At 41.4% G+C, this 24,124-nt stretch overlaps 7 protein-coding genes across 7 annotated transcripts; 5 read left to right on the forward strand and 2 right to left on the reverse strand.

The window, feature by feature from the left end:
- Nucleotides 1-5,630: 5,630 nt before the first annotated feature.
- PAS_chr4_0169 (uncharacterized protein) lies at nucleotides 5,631-6,749 on the forward strand (the record flags this gene model as incomplete). Its single annotated transcript, XM_002493528.1, has 1 exon — nucleotides 5,631-6,749. The coding sequence occupies one exon, from the start codon at nucleotides 5,631-5,633 to the stop codon at nucleotides 6,747-6,749; it is 1,119 nt and encodes a 372-aa protein (XP_002493573.1).
- A 309-nt stretch (nucleotides 6,750-7,058) lies between these two features.
- Nucleotides 7,059-8,159, forward strand: PAS_chr4_0170 (Hypothetical protein; the record flags this gene model as incomplete). The annotated part of the gene is made up of 1 exon (XM_002493529.1): nucleotides 7,059-8,159. One exon carries the CDS (start codon nucleotides 7,059-7,061, stop codon nucleotides 8,157-8,159), a length of 1,101 nt encoding a protein of 366 aa, XP_002493574.1.
- A 15-nt stretch (nucleotides 8,160-8,174) lies between these two features.
- PAS_chr4_0171 (Hypothetical protein) lies at nucleotides 8,175-11,300 on the reverse strand (the record flags this gene model as incomplete). The annotated part of the gene is made up of 1 exon (XM_002493530.1): nucleotides 8,175-11,300. The coding sequence occupies one exon, from the start codon at nucleotides 11,298-11,300 to the stop codon at nucleotides 8,175-8,177; it is 3,126 nt and encodes a 1,041-aa protein (XP_002493575.1).
- A 1,009-nt stretch (nucleotides 11,301-12,309) lies between these two features.
- PAS_chr4_0172 (E3 ubiquitin ligase for Rad6p) lies at nucleotides 12,310-14,433 on the forward strand (the record flags this gene model as incomplete). The annotated part of the gene is made up of 1 exon (XM_002493531.1): nucleotides 12,310-14,433. The coding sequence occupies one exon, from the start codon at nucleotides 12,310-12,312 to the stop codon at nucleotides 14,431-14,433; it is 2,124 nt and encodes a 707-aa protein (XP_002493576.1).
- Nucleotides 14,434-14,998: 565 nt separating this feature from the next.
- PAS_chr4_0173 (uncharacterized protein) lies at nucleotides 14,999-20,497 on the forward strand (the record flags this gene model as incomplete). The annotated part of the gene is made up of 1 exon (XM_002493532.1): nucleotides 14,999-20,497. The coding sequence occupies one exon, from the start codon at nucleotides 14,999-15,001 to the stop codon at nucleotides 20,495-20,497; it is 5,499 nt and encodes a 1,832-aa protein (XP_002493577.1).
- A 124-nt stretch (nucleotides 20,498-20,621) lies between these two features.
- On the reverse strand, nucleotides 20,622-22,661 carry PAS_chr4_0174 (Deubiquitinating enzyme anchored to the outer mitochondrial membrane; the record flags this gene model as incomplete). The annotated part of the gene is made up of 1 exon (XM_002493533.1): nucleotides 20,622-22,661. The coding sequence occupies one exon, from the start codon at nucleotides 22,659-22,661 to the stop codon at nucleotides 20,622-20,624; it is 2,040 nt and encodes a 679-aa protein (XP_002493578.1).
- Nucleotides 22,662-23,656: 995 nt separating this feature from the next.
- On the forward strand, nucleotides 23,657-24,106 carry PAS_chr4_0175 (uncharacterized protein; the record flags this gene model as incomplete). The annotated part of the gene is made up of 1 exon (XM_002493534.1): nucleotides 23,657-24,106. The coding sequence occupies one exon, from the start codon at nucleotides 23,657-23,659 to the stop codon at nucleotides 24,104-24,106; it is 450 nt and encodes a 149-aa protein (XP_002493579.1).
- Between the last annotated feature and the right edge of the window lie 18 nt (nucleotides 24,107-24,124).

A 24,124-nucleotide genomic window follows, 5' to 3' on the forward strand; every position in this document is an offset into this window, starting at 1 on the left:
ACATGTCACTCAATCAGATAGGCGGTCCATACTCGCCGCAGACGCCCACGGCAGCATTCAACAGTTTATACCCAAATACCGCTTCATCCCTGTCCTCTTCGGTATCGAGCAATAGTTCAGCTTCAACTTCCTCTTCAAGGGCACGGTTCAACGCCTCTCGATCTTTTGATCAAGAAGATGACATGGAGTTCTGTCCAGAGATTGGATTCTATCCACCTTCCACTTACTCCAAGTTCAACCCATATACATCGTCTACCTTCTCCCCTACCAGTTCTCCTACTGAGAAGATCGCGACAACCCCAGCCAGTCTAGCTCGGCCCAAAACTCGTTCAACACTTCCTGGGTCCTCGGGAGCCAGAACAAATAAACCCTTAGAAATAGTTAATCCCGTCACAGGTCTTAGAGTCGCCTCTCCAAGTACTGGTGCCAAATAAGCGCCGGCCGCTTGTCCCCTTTTACAAGGCTCTATACATATCGAGTAATAATCAGGTATTGTTGATAAAATCAATAAGTAGTGGATCACACAAATCTTGTACTTCTGCTTCTGTGTGGGATTGGGACTTTCCATAACGTAACAACTAATACTATTTCTTCTCATTCTTTTCCTACTCCAATTTTTGTCCCACGCAAACCACAGTCTAACTGTTGTCACTCCAATCAGCAATCCATCGTGTGCTTATAAGAACTCCTTTATTTGCCCTTGTACACGTTGAGTCAATTGTGTTGTGTTTCTCTCACCTAGTCATTCCTTTACTCAAGAAACCTCACTCTCACAACAAATGTCTGCCTCCAACCCCAACTTACCTTCAAAGTGGCAGGAGTACATACCTCCGTACCCAGAGATGCAGGCGTCGAAGGAAAGACAACCCCAAACCAACCGATAAAGAAACACAAACGACTCAAATTCTGCTATGCTTGCAATGAACAGATTCTCAACAAATATATCAGAGCCCTGGATCATGAGTATCATCTTGAATGTCTGAAATGTTACGATTGCCAGCAATCATGTTCTTCTAAATACTTTCCCACCGACGTTGTAGATCCAGTAACGGGTATCACCAGCAAAGTCCCATTATGTGAGTACGACTTTTTCAAACGTGTCGATTTGATTTGCCATAGTTGCAATACTGCTCTTAGAGGATTGTACATTACAGCACTTAGTTATAAGTATCATCCTGAGCATTTCAAATGTGATGTCTGTTCGACAGTGTTCAAAGACAACGAGAATTTTTACGATCATAACAACGGAATTTATTGTCACTACCATTACTCCACCAGATGTGCTTTAATTTGTGAGAGTTGCGACACAGCTATCCTCAAACAGTTCATATCTATCAGTAGAGCAGGTCGTCAGGAGAACTGGCATCCTCAATGCTTCATGGTTAATAAATTCTGGAAAGTATCTGTTACTCCTGAACATTTAGGATTCGATAAAATCGATTTGAGAAACCATGACAACAACAAAGACCCTATTCCAGAGCAAACTCTATTTGATATCGAGTCAAAACTAGAATCCAACGTTATTTCAATTTGGCTGAGTTTATCAAGTTATGACGAGAGCTGCGCAGTCTCTATATCTGGCATGCTCCAGGCTGCACTTTCCATGGATAGAATTAAAGGTGTTGTTCATGCGACTTTGCTCATACGAAAAGTTGAAACTCTTTTCAAAGGAATTGATACCCTACTGTCCCTGACCAAGATCCGTGACCAACCTAAGAAATCTTATGATGACGATACCCCTCAAGAATCCGATAAAGAGTTTTTACAGAAGAAACCAAGATATTTGGCAGTAAGAGTTATGAGATATCTGGCGCTTTTGAGAACCTGCCTTCAGATTACAGATTCTAGCGAAAAAAGGTCCAAATTTTCCAATGAAACTTTGTCCTTGGCTATCGCTTTAGCACACACACTTAGATTATTACTACGCTTCAGTCTTTCTTTGGCATTAGATGTGAATAAACAGTTGCACAGCTGTATTGGATCCCAGCGATTCATTAATGAGGTGTCACTCCATACTCAAATACCTAAAGACGGTTTTCAAAATTTGAATATCACTTCTGAGGATACTGACTTCTGCAATGCTTGTGGTAAAAGCGTGGAGGAGGAATGTGTTCGATTCAGCAAGAGAACCTGGCATTTACAATGCTTTAAATGCTCACAATGTGGTAAAGATTTTAATAGCAATTTAAGTGTGAACGAGGCAGCCTACAACAAGGAGACTAATCACATTTACTGTGATAACTGTTCCATTAATGATAAATATTCCATCACCGGTTTTACGAAAGTTTCTAGATTGGGTCAAGTAATCTACCTGTTAAAGATCGCAGCTTACAGATCTCACGCAGTCATCCTCAAAGAGGAAAGCTTCAGTAGATTACATGGCAAGGATGCAACAGCTCAATTACCAGTGAACATTTCCATCAATGAAGAGTACGATATGACGCTGAATAACATCAAACGTATGAAGTCAATAAGAAGAGATCAACCATTATCTCGTTCCAAGTCACAAGTTGCAAGACGTTCCCAAATTATTGAAACTCCTGATGCAGACTCTGCGGAGGCAGGAAATATCATGGAAGCATCCGGATTGCACTCTCCTGATCTCCAAAGAATTCCCCCAGTTGATGTGGCTTCTGCACCTGTGTTGGGTGCCAAGCCCTCTGATGGGAAGAAAAAATTCAAGAAATGGAAGATTAAAGAGTTTGGTAGTAATCATTCAGAGACAGCAAAAGATATCGTGTCGAAGAACTGGAACCAAAGAGATAGTTCTGAAATCTGGGCCCGTGAGGACAACTTACGTTTAGAGGATATACCGCGTATCGCAGCCGTAGAACATGCGAGAAAGTTAAGACCTAATGCCTTTAGACACCAAAAGCTGAGTCTGAGAAAGAGAAACACTTCGGGTCATGGTACAGCTGAAAGATTAGACTTACTAACTTCGTCGAAGGGTCAAAATCTTATGGTGGAAGGCTCGCAAAGAGTTGTATCTGGTTCACCAAGACTGGTTTCTGGGGCAGTGCCCAATAGCGGGCCTCTAGATAAGTCAGCAAATGTGACCCCCAAGAGATATTCAGAGTTATCCCAAGAACAATACAATGCAATGAGATATGTTTGCGTTTTCGCCTTGCATGTTCTAATAGAGGACGAGAAGTCTTTGGACGAGATGTTGCCATATGTCAATGTCAAGAAACAAGGTACATTCTGGGAAAAGCTCTTTGGTAAAGGTAGCGCAGGCTCTAAGAATTCCGAAAATTCATCGAGAGTCTTTGGAGTTTCACTGGAAGATGTCACTAACCGATATGGGGTTGAAAGTGACCTTTCTATTGGGCCTTCGACTTTGAAGATTCCTATACTAGTAGATGAGTGTATATCTGCGATGCAGAATATGGACATGACTATAGAGGGAATTTTTCGAAGGAACGGTAATATCAAGAAGCTGAAGGTTCTGATTGAACAGATTGATGCCAATCCAACGCGATTACCGGACCTAACGAAGGAAGATCCGATTCAGTTAGCGGTTTTGTTGAAAAAGTTTCTTCGGGATCTGCCTGACCCATTAATGACATTCAAACTGTACGAGTTGTGGGTTCTCTCGCAACAGTATAAAGATGATTTTAGGATAAGGAGGAGGATATTACAATTGACATATGCTATGCTGCCCAAAATCCACAGAGATGTTCTAGAGATCCTACTATTCTTCTTCTCGTGGGTTTCATCTTTCAGTAACATGGGAGAATCGATGGGTGGATCAAAGATGGACATTCACAATCTTTCTACGGTAATTACCCCGAACATTTTATATGACAAACCACCTAACAGCAACAATCCTGCGGATCTTCTTCCTCAAGGAGATAACTATTTCATTGCTATAGAAGTGGTCAAGGAGCTTATTGAGGAGAATGATTTTCTGGCGATTATTCCTGCTGATATATGGCAGTTCTTTGTGGAAGCTGGATTTGACAATTTAGCGTCTGGACAGTTGATGGCATCCAAAGAGATAATATCCAAATGCGAGCAAACATTAAAGGCCAACCCAGGATTATTTGATGCGTCTACGCTCAAGCAACTAATCCCCGAACCAGAACTTTCGCCTGAAGAGCCAATGACACCTTTAAATAATGTCAACCGTGCAGTCAAGGTGGATGGTGGCCGTAAGGTGACTGCTGTACAAGAAAGGCAAACTTAATATAAACTACAGAATGATAACAACACGTTGTAAGTAATAATATAATGATAGTAATAACCAAAGGACCACCTCAAGGTTTCGAGCATCTGACATCACGACAATCTCTTACAACTGCACAAGACTGATTCGCGTCCTAAGTGAAAAGTAACTAAGAAAGACTTTGAACCAAGCGATGGACGAGGCAGAGTTGAACGCTATTAGGGCGGCAAGGATGGCGGAACTGCGTCAAAACCAAGGCTCAGGGGCCACTCAAGGGAGCGGTACTGCTGGCAGCCCGGGAGCTGGCTCTAACGACCAGCATGAAAATTTGCTAGCGAACGCTCTAACTACAGAGGCTAAGGAGAGGTTGAGCCGAGTTAGAATGGTCAAGCCTCACCGTGCTCAGGCAGTGGAGCAATATGTGGTACGATTGGCCACCTCTGGCCAGTTGAGACGTAGGCTAGGTGAAGAAGAGATTGTTGAGATTTTGGACGGATTGGCTCGAGATGAGCAAAAACAGTCCGGTAAGATCGTATTCAGTAGACAACAAAAATACGGTGACGATGACGATGACGGGTTTTTTGATTAACTTCAAGCCGGTTCATCGGGAAGTGTGACTTAGGAGAGGTATATAGGAACAACTGTTCTGACCAATAGGAAAAACTAAATGTAAGCTAATAGATGTGTTACTAAACAGGGTTTGGAGTTGGGGGGTGTATTTTGATATCGCAGACTAAACAGGAAATTGTCGTTTCCATGTCCAGATAATTCGAGCGCCATTCTCCTGTTAACAGGAAAGGACAAGTCCAGAGCTAGTGAAGGGCATGACACAGTGGATGGGCCAACTTTGAAATGTTGGTCAAATGAGCCATCTTGAGAACATTTGAAATCACAAAAATGTTTGTTCTAATTCTTTGGCATGTGATTGGAGGAGAACGGATTTCAGAGTTTTTCACCAGAGAGGATGAGTTTCCATCGGCTGCCCCTCCCCCTCTCCTACATGATATATGCCTATATTCCCGAAAATATTTTGAAAGTAGAGACTCAAGTTCCCGAATTCACCCCTCCCCCCTCCTAAGGAAATCCTTTCTTCCTGTCGTTTGGCAACCTGCCTTGCAAATGCACTCGTCGCATCCACCAGGTACTCCCCCTAATAGTAGCGAAATTCCAACCTCCCATCCGTTTAGGTTGCCAGTTTCAGGAGAACACCCAGAACACAAAGACGCCGAATCAAAGCAAACGGGACTTCACTCCAAGCATTCCTGTATTAATCATCTGTCCTCACAGTTTTTGCTTTTATCAACAGCTTGCCAACTCAACACAGTCTTTTGAAAGACTTATTTTTTAGACTTTTCAAACGAAACAGCGCTTAGTAAGGAGCCTCCACCAGTGGCTGTAATTATAAGCTCAGGTTACTTAACTACATCTTTTTTTCGCAAATCACTTCTATTACAGCTTGCTTCAAATGGATAATCCGTTTGGACAGGCGTCCGCAATGAGGATACCAACCAATAGTGGAGCAGCTAGCTCTGCTAACGGTTCAGAGCCTATCAATATAAATATCTCAATGACACATCAACAGCACAACTACAATCATAGCCACAATCAGCAATATCCACAGGGAAACTCCAGGCGGAATTCAATCCATCCCAAACTTCGACGAGACTCTATTGCCCACTCCCAAGGTATGGGAGGAGTGTCATGGGGTTCGGTGGCAATCGGATCCTGGCTAAAAGACGATGTACTCAACCTGGCTGTATACAATCAAGCTCCAAACCATCAGTTTAGTACCAATCATGCCATGTTCACATCGAATATGACAACCAGTTCATCCCCTTCCATTCAAAATACAGGATATATGGCCAATTTGGAAGCCGACTATTGTAAAGATTACTCGTGCTGCGGGCAGCTATTGCCAACATTGCATGATCTCTTACGCCACTATGAAGAGATGCACATTCAGCCCTCGCCTCCAGAAATGGAGACACCCAGGTCAAAGGCGGTCAATAGTATTTTGGACACTGTATCAACGAATGAGGTGTTTTTATCCCATCAAGGAATGGAGCCACAATTTCAAGTTCCAGAGTTTGACTTTGCCGTCACGAATAACTTTCAAAATCAGCATTCTGAAACTTCTGGCGTGGATGATCCCACACCTAAAACTCAGCCTGGAGCGACTGTAGGTGCTGGGCCTCAATCTCAAATACGGCAGGGCCAGCACCAACAGCAACAATTTCCTATGGACGAAGATGAAGATACGGAAATGTGCATTGATGACCCCGCTCGTCATCTATACGTTAGTGAACACAGCGAACATAGACCTTTTAAATGTCCTGTTGTTGGATGCGATAAGACCTACAAGAACCAGAACGGTCTCAAATACCATCGTCTTCACGGCCATCAGAATCAAAAGCTACATCCAAATGAGGACGGTACTTTTTCGGTCATCGATCCCGAAAGTAACGCACCATACCCGGACGGCCTGGGGCTTGAACGGGATAAGCCTTATAGGTGTGAAGTCTGTGGTAAACGCTATAAGAATCTGAATGGTTTGAAATATCATCGAGGACATTCGACGCATTAACGGAATGTAGGTAGAGTAAAACTAGATTTCAACAAGCGGTGACAGGTTTTGCTATGGAGATACCATTTCAACTTCAATTAACTGGTTAGAGAGGGGGTACTGGGGGCCAAGAACCACCCATACTGTTCATGGTTGCAATTATAATTTTGATTCACATTTTGTCTTTATGATAAACTAATTTTCCCCATCAGGATGGCTATCTGCAACCAGCATCTTACGCATTGCAACCTTCTTCCAGTCCACCATCCTAATTTTGTTCCATAGCATTTTAATTTATATAATTTATATACAGTTTTTCCTTGACTTGTGATGTTTGGAGGCTGTAGTAGTATTCCACTTTCTGATGTTGGGATTTACTCCAGACTTGTAAACCTTCTTGTCAACATGGTTGACATATCATTGCGGATTCCATTATTTTTGACCCGTACTGGTCTTTATGTGACATTGATCACTACTTCTGTAGTCTTGTTGCTGTTGCCGCTATCAATTTTGTCATACCTTCGGTTTTATGAGCTACTTATTCCGATTCCGAAGCAACACGTTCCAGTACACCTCAATACAAACCTAATATCATCAAAGCCAGACGGGACGTTTTATCACAATGGTGACTTCATCAAATTTGGAGTTCTCAATTCTGCACAGTTGATACAACATTTAGACCCTGAAGTAGATTATACCGTCACGCTCATAATAAAAATTGTCGGAACAAGTTCAACTTCAACCGAAACTTCTGTTCCTGACTCAAATGTTCCACTGAGGGTCAGCATACTATCCAATCATCTCCTCAATTCTCTCAAGATATATGATATAAAAGGGCCAAGGAATAAGTTCTGGCCTATAACGGATGATCTTCTGGTTCCAAGTCAATTTGATAAACATAGTTTCTCATCAATCCCAGAAACTTTTACATTCACAGGCAAAGGGGTGTATCTATGCACGACAAGTGTACAAACCATCTACGACTACCATAACGAGAACGAGTTAATCCTTTGGAAAAGTTTTGAAATGAAAATGTTTATACCTCCCCTGTTCAAAAGTTTGGTACCTCCTTTAATATTTAACTATCCAGATCGAAGTGAAGACGATTCCAAAGTCATCAAAATGACAGTTTCTCCGCAATTCCGACTCCCATCTTCCAAAAACCATTTGTATCAACTAACACAATCTCATCTTTTGGTGGAGCTCGCTTCAAAGTTTAACAAGAACATCCCCTTAAACTCTGATTCCCTTGTGTTGCAACTGGATGTCAATTGGCATGGGGCAAGATATTATATATACCACCATCCACTAATCTCTTTTTTCTTTGGGGTATTTTTATTTTGGGGTTTCAGTTCTATGAGCTGTGTTGCAATTGGGCTGTCCTTATGGTACTTCTTCGGCAAGACAACATCCGTCCCAACCCAAAAATGAGCCCTTGTTCATTCATTAATTGGCATTCATTTTATTGGGAGATTCTGCTGGTAAATACGGAATCAAGAGCTCCATCTCAGCATGCACGTTGTCTGGATTATGCTCATATCTTCGAACACCAGTCTGTGAAAATGTCGTCCCACTATTGAGCATACCCACATTCATATCCCCCAGCTCCAATTGTAATTGCTTTTCGTTGCAAAATGTTTCATACTCTTTCACAAAAGAATCCCATTCGTTCAAGCTCTTACCTATGGTTCCCCATTTTTGGACCAAATGGTGGTGTTGATTTTGAAATAGTTTATCAGTTTTTGTCTTCCCTGACTCAGATGCATTTGTATCTAGCGAAGGTGAACTTAAAGGTGTGCAATACTTCTTTTCTTTGTATTTGCCGTCGGCCATGCTTAAATACAGAGATTCTGAATCTGAAACTGATGCGCCTGAATCACTCGATGAAGAATATATGAGGCCTATTCCACTATTTTCTCTGTAGATCGAGCTGCTCAAACGTGGTAAACGTGGTACTGTGATAATTGATCGCTCCTCTAGAATTCTTGATTTGGGCCCCATTAATCTCAAATGTTTATTCATTTGTGAATCTACAGGGATGAGCTGAAATTTATATAAAGGCTTAATCACCTTTGGAATGTTCAGCATTATCTTGAATTCTCTTGGCTGCGAATCACTTGTCAACCCTAAAACTCCTCCAAATGTATCATCAAACATGCTTAATCCTGATTTGTCACTGGAAACACTTTTTATGTCGAAGTTACTGGATTCATCATCCAGAGACACATTAACCACTGAAGACGTGGGCGAATCAAACGCTGACTTGAGAGACGACAATGACAAAGACGATGAGAATTTCTTTCGAGCCACACAAGTTCCAAGCGACTCCTTCGGCGTAGTAGCCTCAGACCCAGGGACGGACTGTGTTTTGGGAGAGCCTGTTGGAGAATTGGTAGCGGAGTCGGACTTGTTCTTGAAAAACTTCAACGCCGACTCCAAAGAATGCACAAAAGAACTCCCACTTGATGACGGGGACTTCGGTGCCTCGTCTGTATCTTGAATGGTGGAAAGTGTTGCAGATGACGAGTGCTTAGAAATCTTGTTTGAGGATTTTGGAACAACAATGGGGACTCCAGCCCAAGTGTAAACACTATCGTCAAAAACTTCGAATGGGTAGTTCGTTTTCTTGTCTATGGCAAGGTCATCGTCGACATTCGGAGAAGCGTTAGCAGTGGTGGCCATCGTCAAATCTTCACTTGATAATAGTGATTGAAAGTTATACCCACCATTGTTCTTCTTACAGCCATTATTACTAGCGATTGTTAATCTATGGTTTAATAATGGGGTCGAAGGTTTCACTTCCAATTCAGGTACGAGTTCTGCCATTCTTAGTGCGATTGAATGAGACCTCTTCAGTTTTTTGGTCACTAAGGATTTGATTTCGTCATGTCTATAGCTCTTAAAGGAGAGAACGCCAATTACCTTCCATATAATTAGATGCTGGTAATAGCAACGTAATAAAGGTTGCCAATGGTTGAAAAATTTATCCCAATGGCTTAATAGGTAATAACTTGAGTTCCACCTATATCCCTTCTCAGGGCTCCTTATCCATATGGTTTCACTTTTGATCGGTTCTTCAAGAAGGGGAATGAAACTCCAGATGTTGAACAATATTGACAAAGCCTTTAATTCACAAATGATGTTCAACGTATCTGTTAACAATCGAAAGAGTGCATCCAGCCAAAAACTCCAATCAATACATGTGGTAGCAGAGTTGTCGACATGGAGAACCAATTGATAAAACAAGTCTAATACCACACAACTCTGATAGTAATCATAGCATGAAATAAAGGATGCCATTTTCACTAACGTTCGATCTATCTTTGAGAGAAATATGTCAATTAATGCCACGTCGAAACTCTCTTTATCATAGGACAGGTATCGAAAAGTCTTGAACAGCTTCATAATTGGAGCTGGTAGCTCATAATTGAAGCTATTGACCATTGATAATATGTTGTTCGAACTATAGTTAATATTGTTATTGGAGGAACTGTGCTTCTTGAATGCCGATCTACATTCAAAAGCATGGTCGATGATCTCTTCAACATGGCACAAAATATGGATAAAGCCTGGAAATTTGAGAATGTCGTATTCAGATATTCCAGAATGACAAATATATCCGTTGACAATCTTTAGGTAATGGAAAAGAAATGAATTAAAAACATCAATGTTCGTGTCAACATTGACCCATCGAGTCACCCAAACCCCCCTGGGTTCCAATATCCCAGGAACCTTACCTACAGGAGGCTCCATTGAGTTTAAATGTTTATTCTGCTGAGAATTAATCTTTTCTTTGACTGTTCTTCCTTTAAAATCATATAGCTTTGAAGCGGGAAGAAATTGAGGGAAAGGGTTCGTAGCAGCACATTCATTTTCGGCCTTTTGACTTGGCCTGTTATGGAATTTGCCCATTCGGAAATATCTGCTATTTCGAATATTGAATATGAATAAGAGAGCGTTCGAAACATTGTCTAGATGAAAAAAACTGTAGGCAAAAACCTTCCCTATCATTCCATTAACTTGTAGTGAGCACTTTTTTGTCGTTGAATTCAGTCTGAATATGCAGTATTCCAAAGTTTTGGCAAGATAATCCTGGTACTTGGTGTAGTTTTCATTCCCTTGTTGTGTAATATTAAACCATTCGGGTCTTGAAATAATACGAGATATGCATTCCAGGATAAGCGGTATATCAGACGACTTTAATGCAGATGCTGGTTTCTGTGAAGGCTGAGATGAATTAGTTAGAATGTTCAGTAATATCTCCCACCATTGTAGAAGAATTCTAAAGCCATAGTCCATCACTGAGAGAGGAATCTTTCCTATAAGTATGTTGGAGTCCACGCTCGTGTTTCGTAGAAAAGGGAGCAACCATATTCTAAGAAAGTTCGTTTTGGACACTCCAGATTTGGATCCTTCAAACTTACAAATCCCCTTATAGAGAAACTTGTATGCAGCCGACAACTCTTGGTCAATACTTATTTCTTTAGTAACTTGGATTCCTCTTTCCTTTGGCTGGTTTTTATAAACGGTAAGCCTCTTCAGGTTGGATTTGCTCCGAGATTTTGTGTCCATTCGGGGCGAATATCCGTCAACTGTTTATAAAATGCAAAAATGAATGCTACTTTGTTTCAGTGTGTCGTTGAAGACTTAACGGGTGGACTATGAGTGCAGTATCACAAATAAAGCCAGGACCGGAATGAAGGGGGAAAACGCAGCAAACTATTGAGATGCAAAGGATTCTGGATGTAAAATGAGAGTCTGTGTTGCTGACTGTAAAGGAAGGACAAAAGAGAGATCTAGCCTTGTACAAAGTGTGCTTCGGGCTGTTGTTATGCTTGGCGGAGGTTTGTTCAGTTTCTAAATTGTATTTCTGATACCAAAAATATCCCAAGCTGAATCAGTGTGCACGTGACGCTTAACGTGATCTGTATCTTTTATCTGTGGAAAAGGTGTCTTGGCTAACTGGAGCTTTTCGAAGGTGTGGAAAATGTTGCCGGGGGCTTTGAGGCTTGTGGAGTGTGGGCTTGGAATTTTCTTTTCTTAGATTGTTTTGCAAGGATGGTGCTAAAGACGTTTGGTTGATATCTGTGGTGTGATGTACGACATGCATACTGCGGTAGGTATAAAGTTCGATCACCTAATACGGAAACTGAGAAAAAAAAACCACATAGGCAAGAAAGGTTGGTAGATAGATAACTAGTGGACGATGCTGTGGTGGGATAAGGCCATCCTCGGGCTGACCAAGATGATGGTAGATGTACCGGGGATGTGTTACTGAAATTTAAGTGTCAATGTCAAAGATTCTAGAACATTTTCAAATAATCCGAGGAAAAATTAAAATTCCTTTCTCATGTTTTAGTGTGGTATCCTTCTTTTTTGTGTTGTTCCATACAAATAGTTTGGTCGCGGAATTGATTGTCCTGCTGTCAACAATCCGATCGCTAGCCCCGCCCGTCGCTCCCGTAGACGTTCCTCGCTCGCCTTCTCTGTTCGCGAATATTCGTTGTAACACGACCGAAATTTTCTGTGTTTTCAAAGCTTTGAACATCACACGCTCTAGCTTTGCTTCATCCAATCCGAAATGAGCGTAGAGGACAGAAAACGTCTTGTGGACGATAATCCACCTCAGCCGGATCATAAAAAGCCTAAGCTGCCAAAGGTACTGGATCAGTTGAGCGAGCCTGGTGAGATGTTGACCCAGAATGACATAGTATTTTTCAAGAAGGAAGCGATATGGCGACAGATGAATCACTTCAAATCTAACGTGAATCTAATCGGTTCAGAGTTGGAAAAGTACAAATCTGGATATGCTAAAAGCGTTTCTCATTTGAGCACGGTCAATGAGTGGATAGACCAGCTTGTTGCCGCTTTCTTGGAGCAAGGCTTCAAAGTATCAGATGAGATAAATGACAAACTGGTCGTAGACTTTGATTGTTCCCCGGACCAAGAGGAAGGCGAACATGTAAGCCAATTACTGGAGAAGCTCAGAGAGAAGAGAATAACCCTAATCAAGCTGTTTACTCCCTTGTTGAACTCGAAACTGGGTGATACTTCTGAAGACACTGCAGCTTTGAAAGATTCTCTGGCTAGAGCCCATAGAGAAAGGAGTACGTTGATTCAGGAGAATAAAATCCTGAACTCGACTCTTAAAGACATTAAACAACAATATCTTGATATTGTCAAAGTAAAGGATAGACTGGAATCTAAATCCTTGAGTAGAATAAACGGGAACACCGAGGAAGGTCAACCGGCGGAGAATAACATCAAACTAGAGCCTAGTGATGGTAACGACTCAGAAACAATTTCCACAACAGCTGCGAAAACAGAGACAAATGGTACTCCTGTAAATAATGAAACAACAGACCATGATGAGGATCTCCAGAATAATCTGGAAAAGGTAAAGCTGGAGAACAGCCTACTATTACAGCAATTGCAAGAAACACAGCAAAAACTATCAATAAATGAGAAGAAGCTCCATGAGTTGAATCTTGTGTTGAACAACCTATCTGGGGATATGCTACTAAAGAATAGTGTGGTATATAGTTCTCTTTATTCCAATTATAACGATTTGGAAGCAAAATTTAAAGAGCTGCAAGATGCCGATAAGCTTAACGTGGAGATTGTGTCAAAGTTACAGGCCAATAATTTAGATTTTGAGAAGAAGATTGTCCAAGAATTCGAAAAGGAAAAGAACCTGCTACAGAAACAACTTGCCAAAAACGAACAAGATCTGGCAAGAATTAGAAGTAATAGGGACGAGCTGTTATCTCAGGTCAGCATGCTCAAGGCTGAAAAGGACAAGGATCTGCTGTATCAAGAGTTACAAAAGTTGATTGATATTCAGAACGCTAGAATAGATCAGTTATCTGCGGAGAAACAAGTGAATGAATTTGAGGATAAAGGTGAGGACAGAGATGTATTATTGAAGAAAATCCAGTTACTATTGGCAGAATTGAAAGATATTGAAGCTGTTTTCAAGAAGACTAGAGAAATCGAATCTGAGAAACTCAAACAATATGTGGACTCTAGTTCAGTGATAACAAAGTTGACCACCGAAAAAAACAAGGCTGATCAGAAATACTTTGCCACAATGAGATTGAAGGATTCTTTGGCCATGGAAAACAAGTTGTTGAAAACGAGTTTAAGCAAAAGTAAGGAGCTGATCGACAAGAACAAAGAGTTAATTGCGGAATATCAGTCCAAGGTCAATATTTTACAGAACGAACTTTTAACCACGTTGACCGAACTCAATAAGAAGACCAACGTTGATATTTCTACCATGCAGAAGAGTTTGAATGAACTGATCAATTCAAATACAATCTTGAAGCAACAGTTGTCTTTACGAGATGCCGAGGTTGAGAATAAGTCCCTTGAAGTTCTGGAAAAAGATGTTGAACTCAAAGAAAACAAAAGACTCATTGAATCATTGAAGTTTGAAAAGGAAAAACTAACTGATAGAATTCAAAGGTACCGAGAAACCAAATCGTTAGGTGACCTGGATGATCAATCTACCAGCCTGGAAAGTTTCCGTAAACTAGTTTACTGTGACATTTGCGAGCGAAATTTCAAGAAAGTTGCAGTCACTACATGCGGCCACACTTTCTGTAAGGAATGTATTGACGATAGGATCAACTCCAGAATGAGAAAATGCCCCAATTGCAATAAGCCTTTCAGCAAGATGGATGTCTTGGAGATTCATCTGTAGTTTAATATTGTATAAAGATGTATGAATAGAGAGTATAATAGATGCTAATCAAAAAGGGCTGTACGATGGTCGGGGTGGATTGCCTGTTTCATGTGCGACAGATGATCTTCTCTTTTTCCTTCCTTCCAGGGCCCTGCCCGCATTTTGCTTGATATCCAATATTCGCAATCCTATTCGCATGAAATAATACCTAACACATCCCCACACTCCTTATCGTCCTCCGCTTAACCTTCGTTGTCATCAGAAACTGTCGGACCTTACCGATTAGCTCGATTTCACAACCTTGCCAACGTTGTGCCGCGGAGCAAAGCGAAAATTCAACCAATCAAGGACCCGGCGAGGTATACGGCGTCGAGCCCGCGATTTGACGTCGCCGATATTGATAAGAAATTTCCTATCGTATGTAATCTATTATCGGGGAAGTCAAAGCTCTCGTAGAAAAAATTTAATGTATAAAGAGATGGAGGGTGACCGGATTTCCGATCTAACTAGACGCAGAAGCATTATTGCCGTTGAATACCTCTCACACATAATAGTTTTTTATCTATTCGTTTAACTTGTAATAATGGCTGTGATAGATACTACTGGCTGGACTACATCACAGTGGATTAAGTACCACTCGGAACATGACCCGGAAGAATCTTTTCAATTGCTCAGTGCACTAGTTTCTTCTCAGAAAACTGCACCTGAAGATCCAGTCTGGATCTCGTTGGTATCTGAAGACGATCTGTTGCACCAATGGAAGATTCTTCAGTCTAAATCAGATAAGTTCCAATTACCGTTGTATGGTGTCCCAATCGCCGTAAAGGACAACATCGACGTCAAGGGTCTGCCTACTACTGGAGCTTGCCCCTCGTTCAAATACTCCCCACAATCAGATGCCACCATCGTCAGTCTCTTGAGAGACCAGGGTGCTATTGTTATAGGTAAGACTAATATGGATCAGTTTGCTACTGGTCTTGTGGGCACTAGGTCTCCATATGGGAAACCAACTTCAGCTTTTAGTGATAAGCACGTTTCCGGAGGCTCTTCCTCTGGCTCCGCTGTGGTCGTTGCTAAAGGTATCGTGCCAATCTCGTTAGGTACTGATACGGCTGGATCCGGTAGAGTTCCTGCTCATATTAACAATTTGATTGGTCTTAAGCCAACTAAAGGTGTTTTCTCTTGCCATGGAATTGTACCTGCCTGCAAGTCTTTGGATTGTCCTTCAATTTTCAGTTTGACACTGAGTGATGCTCAGCTAGCATTCAACATCATGGCTCAACCTGATCTTGCCCAAGATGAATATTCCAGACCAATGCCCTCCAACCCAAAGAAGTATTTCTCATCTGCTTTGAAAATTGCCATCCCTCAGGACATTCCATGGTTTGGTGATTCGGAGAACAAAAAGATCTATACCGCTGCCGTTGAGTCTGCCTCCAAACTTGGCGCCGAAGTGGTGGCTCTTGATTTTTCTCCGCTACTTGATTTGGCTAAATGTCTCTATGAAGGCCCTTGGGTCTCTGAACGTTGGGAGTCCATGAAAGATTTTTACAGCACTAACCCCGATAACAAAGATCTGGATCCTACTGTCACCAGTATTATCAAAGGTGGTGAAAAGTTTGATGCTGCCACCACTTTCAGATTTGAGTACAAGAGAAACGCCATTCTGCAAAAAGTTAAGGCTTCATTCAGTGATTTTGATGCTCTTTTGGTTCCTACTGCTCCTTTGAACCCTACTTTGGAAGAGGTGGAAAAGGAACCAGTGCTGGTCAACTCTAGACAGGGAGTTTGGACCAATTTCGTCAATTTAGCTGACATGTCGGCATTGGCCGTTCCGGCTGGCTTTAGATCTGATGGATTGCCCTGTGGTGTTACCTTCCTTTCAGCAAAGTTCAATGATTACGCTTTGCTCGACCTTGCCAACAGATTTTTCAAAGTCCATTACCATGAGGGTGTGAGAAGACTTGGAGCTACCAATGCAGAAAACGGTATCGGGGACGAGTTGTTACCTTTGCCTAAACCAAACTTGGATGACTGTGTTAAGCTGGCTGTTGTTGGTGCTCACTTGAAAGGATTCCCTCTTCACTGGCAACTAATTAAGTGTAATGCTACTTACCTTGCTTCTCCAAAAACAGCTAAATCTTATAGATTGTATGCTCTACCATTGAAAGGGGGACCTATTGCCAAACCAGGTCTTAGAAGAGTTGATGCTGATATCGGTGAACAAATTCAACTGGAGGTTTATGCCATTCCAAAGGAACACTTTGGTACCTTCATTTCGCTGGTTCCAGAGCCATTAGGTATTGGATCTGTGGAGTTGGAGTCTGGTGAATGGGTCAAATCTTTCATCTGCGAAGAGATTGGCTATAAGGCTAAAGGAACGGAGGACATTACTTCATTTGGTGGCTGGAAAAACTACCAAGATTCACTGAAAAAACACGCAGAATCTCAAAAGAAACCTTTTGATGTTGTTTTAGTAGCCAACAGAGGTGAAATCGCCGTTAGAATCATCAAGACTTTAAAGAAACTCAAGATCAAATCGGTTTCTGTTTACTCAGATCCTGACAAGTATGCCGAGCATGTCCTGATTTCTGATGAATCAGTGGCATTGAATGGTGTTTCAGCTGCTGAGACTTATCTAGATGTCGAGAAGATTGTCAAAGCCTGTAAGGATACTGGAGCTCAGGCTGTTGTTCCAGGTTATGGTTTCCTTTCTGAAAATGCTGATTTCAGTGATAGATTAGGCAAAGAAGGTATTGTCTTTGTAGGACCTTCTGGGGATGCTATCAGAAGACTTGGTCTGAAACATTCTGCTAGAGAGATCGCAGAGAAAGCCGGCGTACCACTTGTTCCAGGATCTGGATTGGTCACCTCAACAAAGGAAGCCAAAGAGATTGCAGCCAAGCTAGAGTATCCAGTCATGGTCAAATCTACTGCCGGTGGTGGTGGAATTGGTTTGCAAAAGGTAGACTCTGAGGCTGATATTGAGAGAGTTTTTGAAACTGTTCAACATCAAGGTAAATCTTACTTTGGAGACTCTGGTGTCTTTTTGGAGAGATTCGTCGAGAATGCTAGACACGTTGAGATTCAGATGTTTGGTGATGGTTACGGTAAAGCTATTGCCTTAGGTGAAAGAGACTGTTCCTTGCAAAGGAGAAACCAAAAAATCATTGAGGAAACACCTGCTCCAAATCTTCCTGAAGCAACAAGACTGAAGATGAGAAAGGCTGCTGAACAGTTAGGTTCTGCTATGAACTATAAATGTGCAGGTACTGTCGAGTTCATTTATGACGAGAAGAGAGACGCTTTCTATTTCTTAGAGGTCAATGCTCGTTTGCAAGTAGAGCATCCAATTACTGAAATGGTTACTGGTCTTGACCTGGTTGAATGGATGCTGTACATTGCTGCTGATATGCCTCCCAGCTTTGACCAAGAGATCAAGGTCACTGGAGCTTCTATGGAGGCCCGTCTGTACGCTGAGAATCCAATTAAAGACTTCATGCCTTCACCTGGTCAATTAACTGAAGTCGAGTTTCCTAAATGGGCTAGAATTGATGGTTGGGTTAAAAAGGGAACTGTAGTGTCTGCTGAGTACGACCCTACTTTGGCTAAGATCATTGTTCACGGAAAGGATCGTCAAGATGCTTTGAAAAAGCTTAGACAGGCTCTTAATGAGACAGTCGTCCATGGTTGTATCACCAACATCGACTATTTGAGATCCATTGCCAATTCTCAAATGTTTGAAACTGCCAAAGTGGCAACTAAAGTTTTAGATTCCTACGACTATGTTCCAAAGGCTCTTGAAATTTTAGCTCCTGGTGCTTATACTACTGTTCAGGACTATCCTGGACGTGTTGGATACTGGAGAATTGGTGTTCCACCTTCTGGACCAATGGATGACTACAATTTCAGATTGTCAAATAAGATTGTTGGTAACGCTAAAGCAGCTCCTGCTATTGAGATCACTTTGAACGGTCCTACTATTCTTTTCCACCACGATGCTGTGATCGGTGTTACTGGTGGTAATGTTGATGTAACTGTCAATGGAACTTCTGTTTCCATGTATGAACCTGTTAAGCTTAGCAAGGGTGACAAGTTAGCCATTGGCAAATTGACAACCGGTTGCAGAGCTTACTTGGCTATTAGAGGTGGTATTGATGTCACCGAATACTTGGGTTCCAGAGCTACATTTGCTTTAGGTAACTTGGGTGGATATAATGGAAGAGTGCTTAAGTTTGGTGACGTTTTATTCCTCGGACAACCAGAGTTACCTGCTTGTTCGTTACCATACCCAGAAAGTGAACCACAAGCTGTTCCAAAAGCCTTAATTCCTCAATTGCCAGCTAAGGAATGGGTTATCGGTGTTACATGTGGACCTCACGGATCACCAGATTTCTTCCAGCAGGACACTGTTGAAGAGTTTTTCAAAGAACAGTGGAAAGTTCACTACAACTCTAACAGATTCGGTGTTAGATTGATCGGTCCTAAACCTCAATGGGCTAGACCAGATGGTGGATCCGCCGGTTTGCATCCAAGTAACACTCACGATTATGTGTACTCCCTTGGTGCTATCAACTTTACTGGTGATGAACCCGTCATTTTAACTTGCGATGGTCCTTCCTTAGGAGGATTTGTTTGTCAGGCTGTTGTAGCACAAGCTGAGATGTGGAAAATTGGACAGGTCAAACCTGGTGACTTGATCAAGTTTGTGCCTATTACGTGTGAAACTGCTGTTTCTATCAAAGCCTCTCAAGACGCTTCTTGCGATGATCTCTCTGGAAAACTGGTTGAGATTTCATCTGTGAAGCAGTTGGATGGACCTATTAACCCAGTACTCTACACCATTAAGCCAGATAAAGAAACTGGACTAAGTGCCACATACAGACAAGCTGGTGATAGATACATTCTTGTTGAGTACGGTGACAACAACATGGACCTCAACATGTCCTATAGAGTCCACACTCTCATTAGTATGGTTGAAAAGCATAAGACCGTTGGTATTGTGGAAATGTCTCGTGGTGTCAGGTCAGTTTTGGTAGAATATGACGGAACTGCAATTTCTCAGAAAGAGTTGGTAGAGATCTTGCTTAGATATGAGCGTGAAATCCGGTTTGTGAACAAATGGAAGGTACCTTCCAGAGTTATTAAGCTTCCGATGGCTTTTGAAGATAAGAAAACTTTGGATGCCGTTACTAGATACCAAGAAACTATTAGATCCACAGCTCCTTGGCTACCTAATAACGTCGATTTCATTGCTAATGTCAATAACATCCAAAGATCTGAAGTGAAAGATATGTTGTACTCAGCAAGGTTCTTGGTGCTTGGTTTGGGTGATGTCTTCTTGGGTGCTCCATGTGCTGTACCTTTGGATCCTCGTCAAAGGTTCTTAGGAACCAAATACAATCCTTCCAGAACATTTACTCCTAACGGAACAGTAGGTATCGGAGGAATGTACATGTGTATATACACTATGGAATCTCCAGGTGGTTACCAGTTAGTCGGAAGAACAATCCCAATCTGGGACAAATTGGTTTTGGGACAACACTCTAAGAAGTTTAACGATGGTAACCCATGGTTGCTGAGTCCATTCGACCAAGTCGAATTTTACCCTGTTAGTGAAGAGGAAGTTGACAAGTTTACTGAGGAAGCCAACTGTGGTCAGTTTGATGTGGATATTGTCGACAGTGTTTTTGACCATACTAAATACTTGGAATGGATCCAAGCAAACCAAGAATCTATCCAAGCGTTCCATGACAAGCAAGGCGGAGAGCAATTGGCAGAGTTTAACAGACTTATTCAAATAGCAAACGAGGAGTTGAAAAACTCGTCATCGGTTCAAGAAGTCAAAGCCGATGAGTTTTCAGAGGACGCTGAGTTGGTCTATTCTGAATATTCAGGAAGATTCTGGAAACCACTGGTTCAAACTGGAGATGTTGTTACGGAAGGTCAAGGGTTAGTAGTGGTGGAAGCCATGAAAACTGAGATGGTTGTCAATTCGCCAAGAGCTGGTAAGGTTGTTAAGATTGTTCACACCAATGGTGACATGGTAGACGCTGGTGATTTGGTTGTTGTTATTGAATGAAAAAATAAAATATGACTCAAAGGAAAAGGCTTAATGGTGCTTGGTTGTGAGAGGCCGAGATATTCAGCGAGTTTGATCCTATATACAAGATATAATGTTCTAATATGATAGTAAATGTATTTAATTAAGGTAGCAACTCATAGAACAACATGTAAGCTGCACCTGAATCCTTAAGAACATCTTCCAATTTGTATTCAGTGATTTTACTATCGCTTATCTTCCAGAATGGATTCTTGACCGAGCTGGAAACAAGTTTACGAGTAGGTTTCGACTGTTGATCACTTGAGTTTGCTGGCGAATTGTCATCATTTAGTTTTGGCATTGATATAATTGAACTCATCCTTCTTCTAAATCGAGACCCAGAGCTTTCTGGAGATTTGACTGCATCTGAAGGTATGTCTTGATTAGATTCGTCAACTTCTGGAGACGGATCCGATAATGGAGTTTCAGGTGGCGGTCCAGCAGTTTCTTCGGCTGGTGCTTTGAAAAGTAATTCAGGTACGTCGCTTAAAAATTCATTTGACGTGGAAGTTTTGTAGTAGTGAGGTTTTCGTCTGTAACATTCATAGTGTCCAATTCTATGAGATCCCTGGTGGCAAATGACGGCCTGTAATTTGTAAGTACATTTTTTTATTGATGTCTCCGATTCCACTTTTGCAGAAGACTCTAGATTTTTTGACTCATTATCAGCGTTGGTAACAGTGTTGGACGATTCGATGTGTTCGTTCGATGAGAGGGACTCATCCTCGGAATCTTGACCTGCATTTTCAACAAACATTGGTTCTTCTATCCCTACATGCTTCTCATCTTCTGTAAAAAGTAAGTTCGGGGGAAGAGTCTCGCTGGAATTGTTATCTATTGGTTTACGCTCCTTAGCGTCCTGTATTGCTTCTTTGAGTTTCTCATCAATGAATTTTTGAGCCTCTTCCAAAATGGATTCATTTATATCTAGAGCCAGAATTTCATCAAATTCGACTTTGCAACTATTTCGAACTGCTTGCGACTGAAGGAAAATCGATCTTGATAGATGAATAGGCAAAATTTTTGGAGGTTTTGCCAAACCATGGTTTCTTATAAGGGTGGATTTTAGCTGATATTTGTACCTTTTGCAAGTTTGATCAACAAATGCTTGTAAAGATGGTGGTAGATCGTCATTAATCTTTAAAGTGACATTGAGTTTCTTTAGTTGTTTAAGATTCTCCCGCTCAGTGGGTGTCGGATCTGGAGATTTAGATAATACATCAATGCAGAATAGTACGTTACATTTAACGCAATTGTAACCCTCAATTACCTCTCTCTGATTTTCTTTTATCAAATCTGGCAATGAGATAAAAGGTTTCCTTGGCGTTGGCAAGGAATAAATTGCCATATGATCAAATCCTAAAGATGATGAACCACCACATTCAACAGATCTCAATTGGTTAATCGAAAGTGAAGAGAAAGGGAACTGGGGAATGGAAACAGGAGAATCATTGAAAAGTTCTTCGTTGACGCCGATAAACAGCTGAACCGAGACATATTCCTTTTCTAAGGTTTCCAAAATTAATTGTAATAGTTCATGAGCATCATGTTGGGATTTAGAGATTCTTGAGTTAAATATTTTCTCCAAAACATTAAGGAATGACCAAACAGAAATGGATCGTCGCTCATAGATTGTTTCCTGGAGCTGACTCAAAAGAATGCTCAAGGCTTCATGTAGAGGTGTCGATGGTACTGACAAATCAGAAGATCTTGTGTCATTGTGTGGTTCTTCATTTGAGCGTCTGTCCTCCAACAATTTACCTAATGCGCTTTGGGTTGAAAAAAAGTCATTCAAATAGACATTCAACCCAGGGAGTGATGCCAAAGCTTGAACAGTGGAGTTGGCAAAACAGTCTACGGTGGCATTAATAAGTCCAGTTGTAGTTTTATCTGGTCTTTTCTTAAACATTCCGCGTGGTTCTCTATTCAGGCAAGGTATCGATGGAGCAATTATGTAATAGGATAGGCTTAAAAGTGCTAGCGTTAGCAATGATGAAAATTTCCTCTTTGAAAGCCACTGAACTACTGGTGATGTTTGAAAAGTATACGTGGAGGGCTGAGCAATAATTAAACTGGGATGCTGTGGAGAAGATCTGAATAAGAAATTTGTTAGATGGTTGGATAACGTTTCTTCCAAGTCCATTTGGTGTGATTAGTATTGATAAGCGAGGGGTTGGAGTGCAGATTTACTCGGCCCACCTCGCGGAACTGCGAGTGTAGAAAGATTATGCTTATGGGTACGATGATTAAGACCAAAGTGGTGAGCTATAACACTGCTACAAGGTAACATCCTTCCAAAACTTGGGGTCATCCATATATGTGGAGGTTTCGATATTTTTCTGAAGACATGAAATTTGCTAGATAATGTGCATAAATTCTTCTTGGCGACATACTGACTAGCCCCCAAGATCATTCGTTAAGTTCGATAGATCTCGAAGCCCTGACTGGCGTCGAAGATTCTTACTGGGGTGTGGATTTCTAGAATTCCCCGAGTTCAAGTTTACACCCGAGGGGACTTCTACTGCATTGCGTATACTGACAGAGTAAGGTTTGACGCTTTATCTCTATATTGTCATAAGCCAATGGACTGGAAACGTGAGAGCAGCTAAATCAGACGAATATCACTGACTCCGCAGTCTAGCCGATATGTTCTGGAAGCATTATTTCACCAAATAAGTGTGTCTAGCAGTGGAGAAGGCAACTGAGATAAGCCATGCCACGTTCACCTGCCAAGTTTCAAAAAGTCCTCCATCAACCACTATGGTAATTACAGAAACAGGAATTAACCTGGATGTAAGCTACCAGGAAGATCAAAATCGGTTTATGGATACTCAACGTTTAATTGTTAGTTTTGAAAGAACACTGTTATAATCCATGAGGTGGATGAATTGCCAAACTTCCCATTCTTTTCAGCCGATATCACATGAATAGATTCCATCTGCTCAGCACAAATTCTAGTTCGACATCATCAATTCATAGTTTTCCCTTCGACAATCATGAGGAGAAACCATGTTCTTCAATGTGAACCGTTATATTGCTTATGTAATATTTATCTCATTAAACCTTTTGCATAAGTCTTATGCATTCTTGCCTTCGATTATTTATTCCCATATATTCCTTTAACGACCACCTAATGATATGACCGATAGAAACAGTTTAAGAGTTCCACCAATGAGGGGCCCACCTAACTCTTCTTCTAGAAAGCCTCTTCTAGAAACATCTCTTTCAGCGCCAGGCGCTGGACCAAGAAGACAAAAGATTGGACTGAAACCGGGACATTCTGCCATGGATTGGGCGCAGTTGAAGCAGAATAAAGGAAACGCATTGAAAGGCAATATCGATCCTTCTCATTTTCCTCTCAGAGTTACCAAAGAGGAATTAAAACGACATAACTCAAGAGATGACTGTTGGGTAGCTTTGAACAGAAAAGTGTACAACATTTCTCCATATTTAGACTTTCATCCAGGAGGTGTGGATATTCTAATGAAGTGTGCCGGAAAAGACGGTACCCTTCTATTTCAGAAATACCATCACTGGGTCAACGCGGATAGAATTTTAGACTCTTGTTGGGTAGGAATCATGGTGTAATCCAGTCACTAAAAATTA

Source organism: Komagataella phaffii, chromosome 4 (assembly GCF_000027005.1).
Source record: "Komagataella phaffii GS115 chromosome 4, complete sequence".
Lineage (NCBI taxonomy): Eukaryota > Fungi > Ascomycota > Pichiomycetes > Pichiales > Pichiaceae > Komagataella > Komagataella phaffii.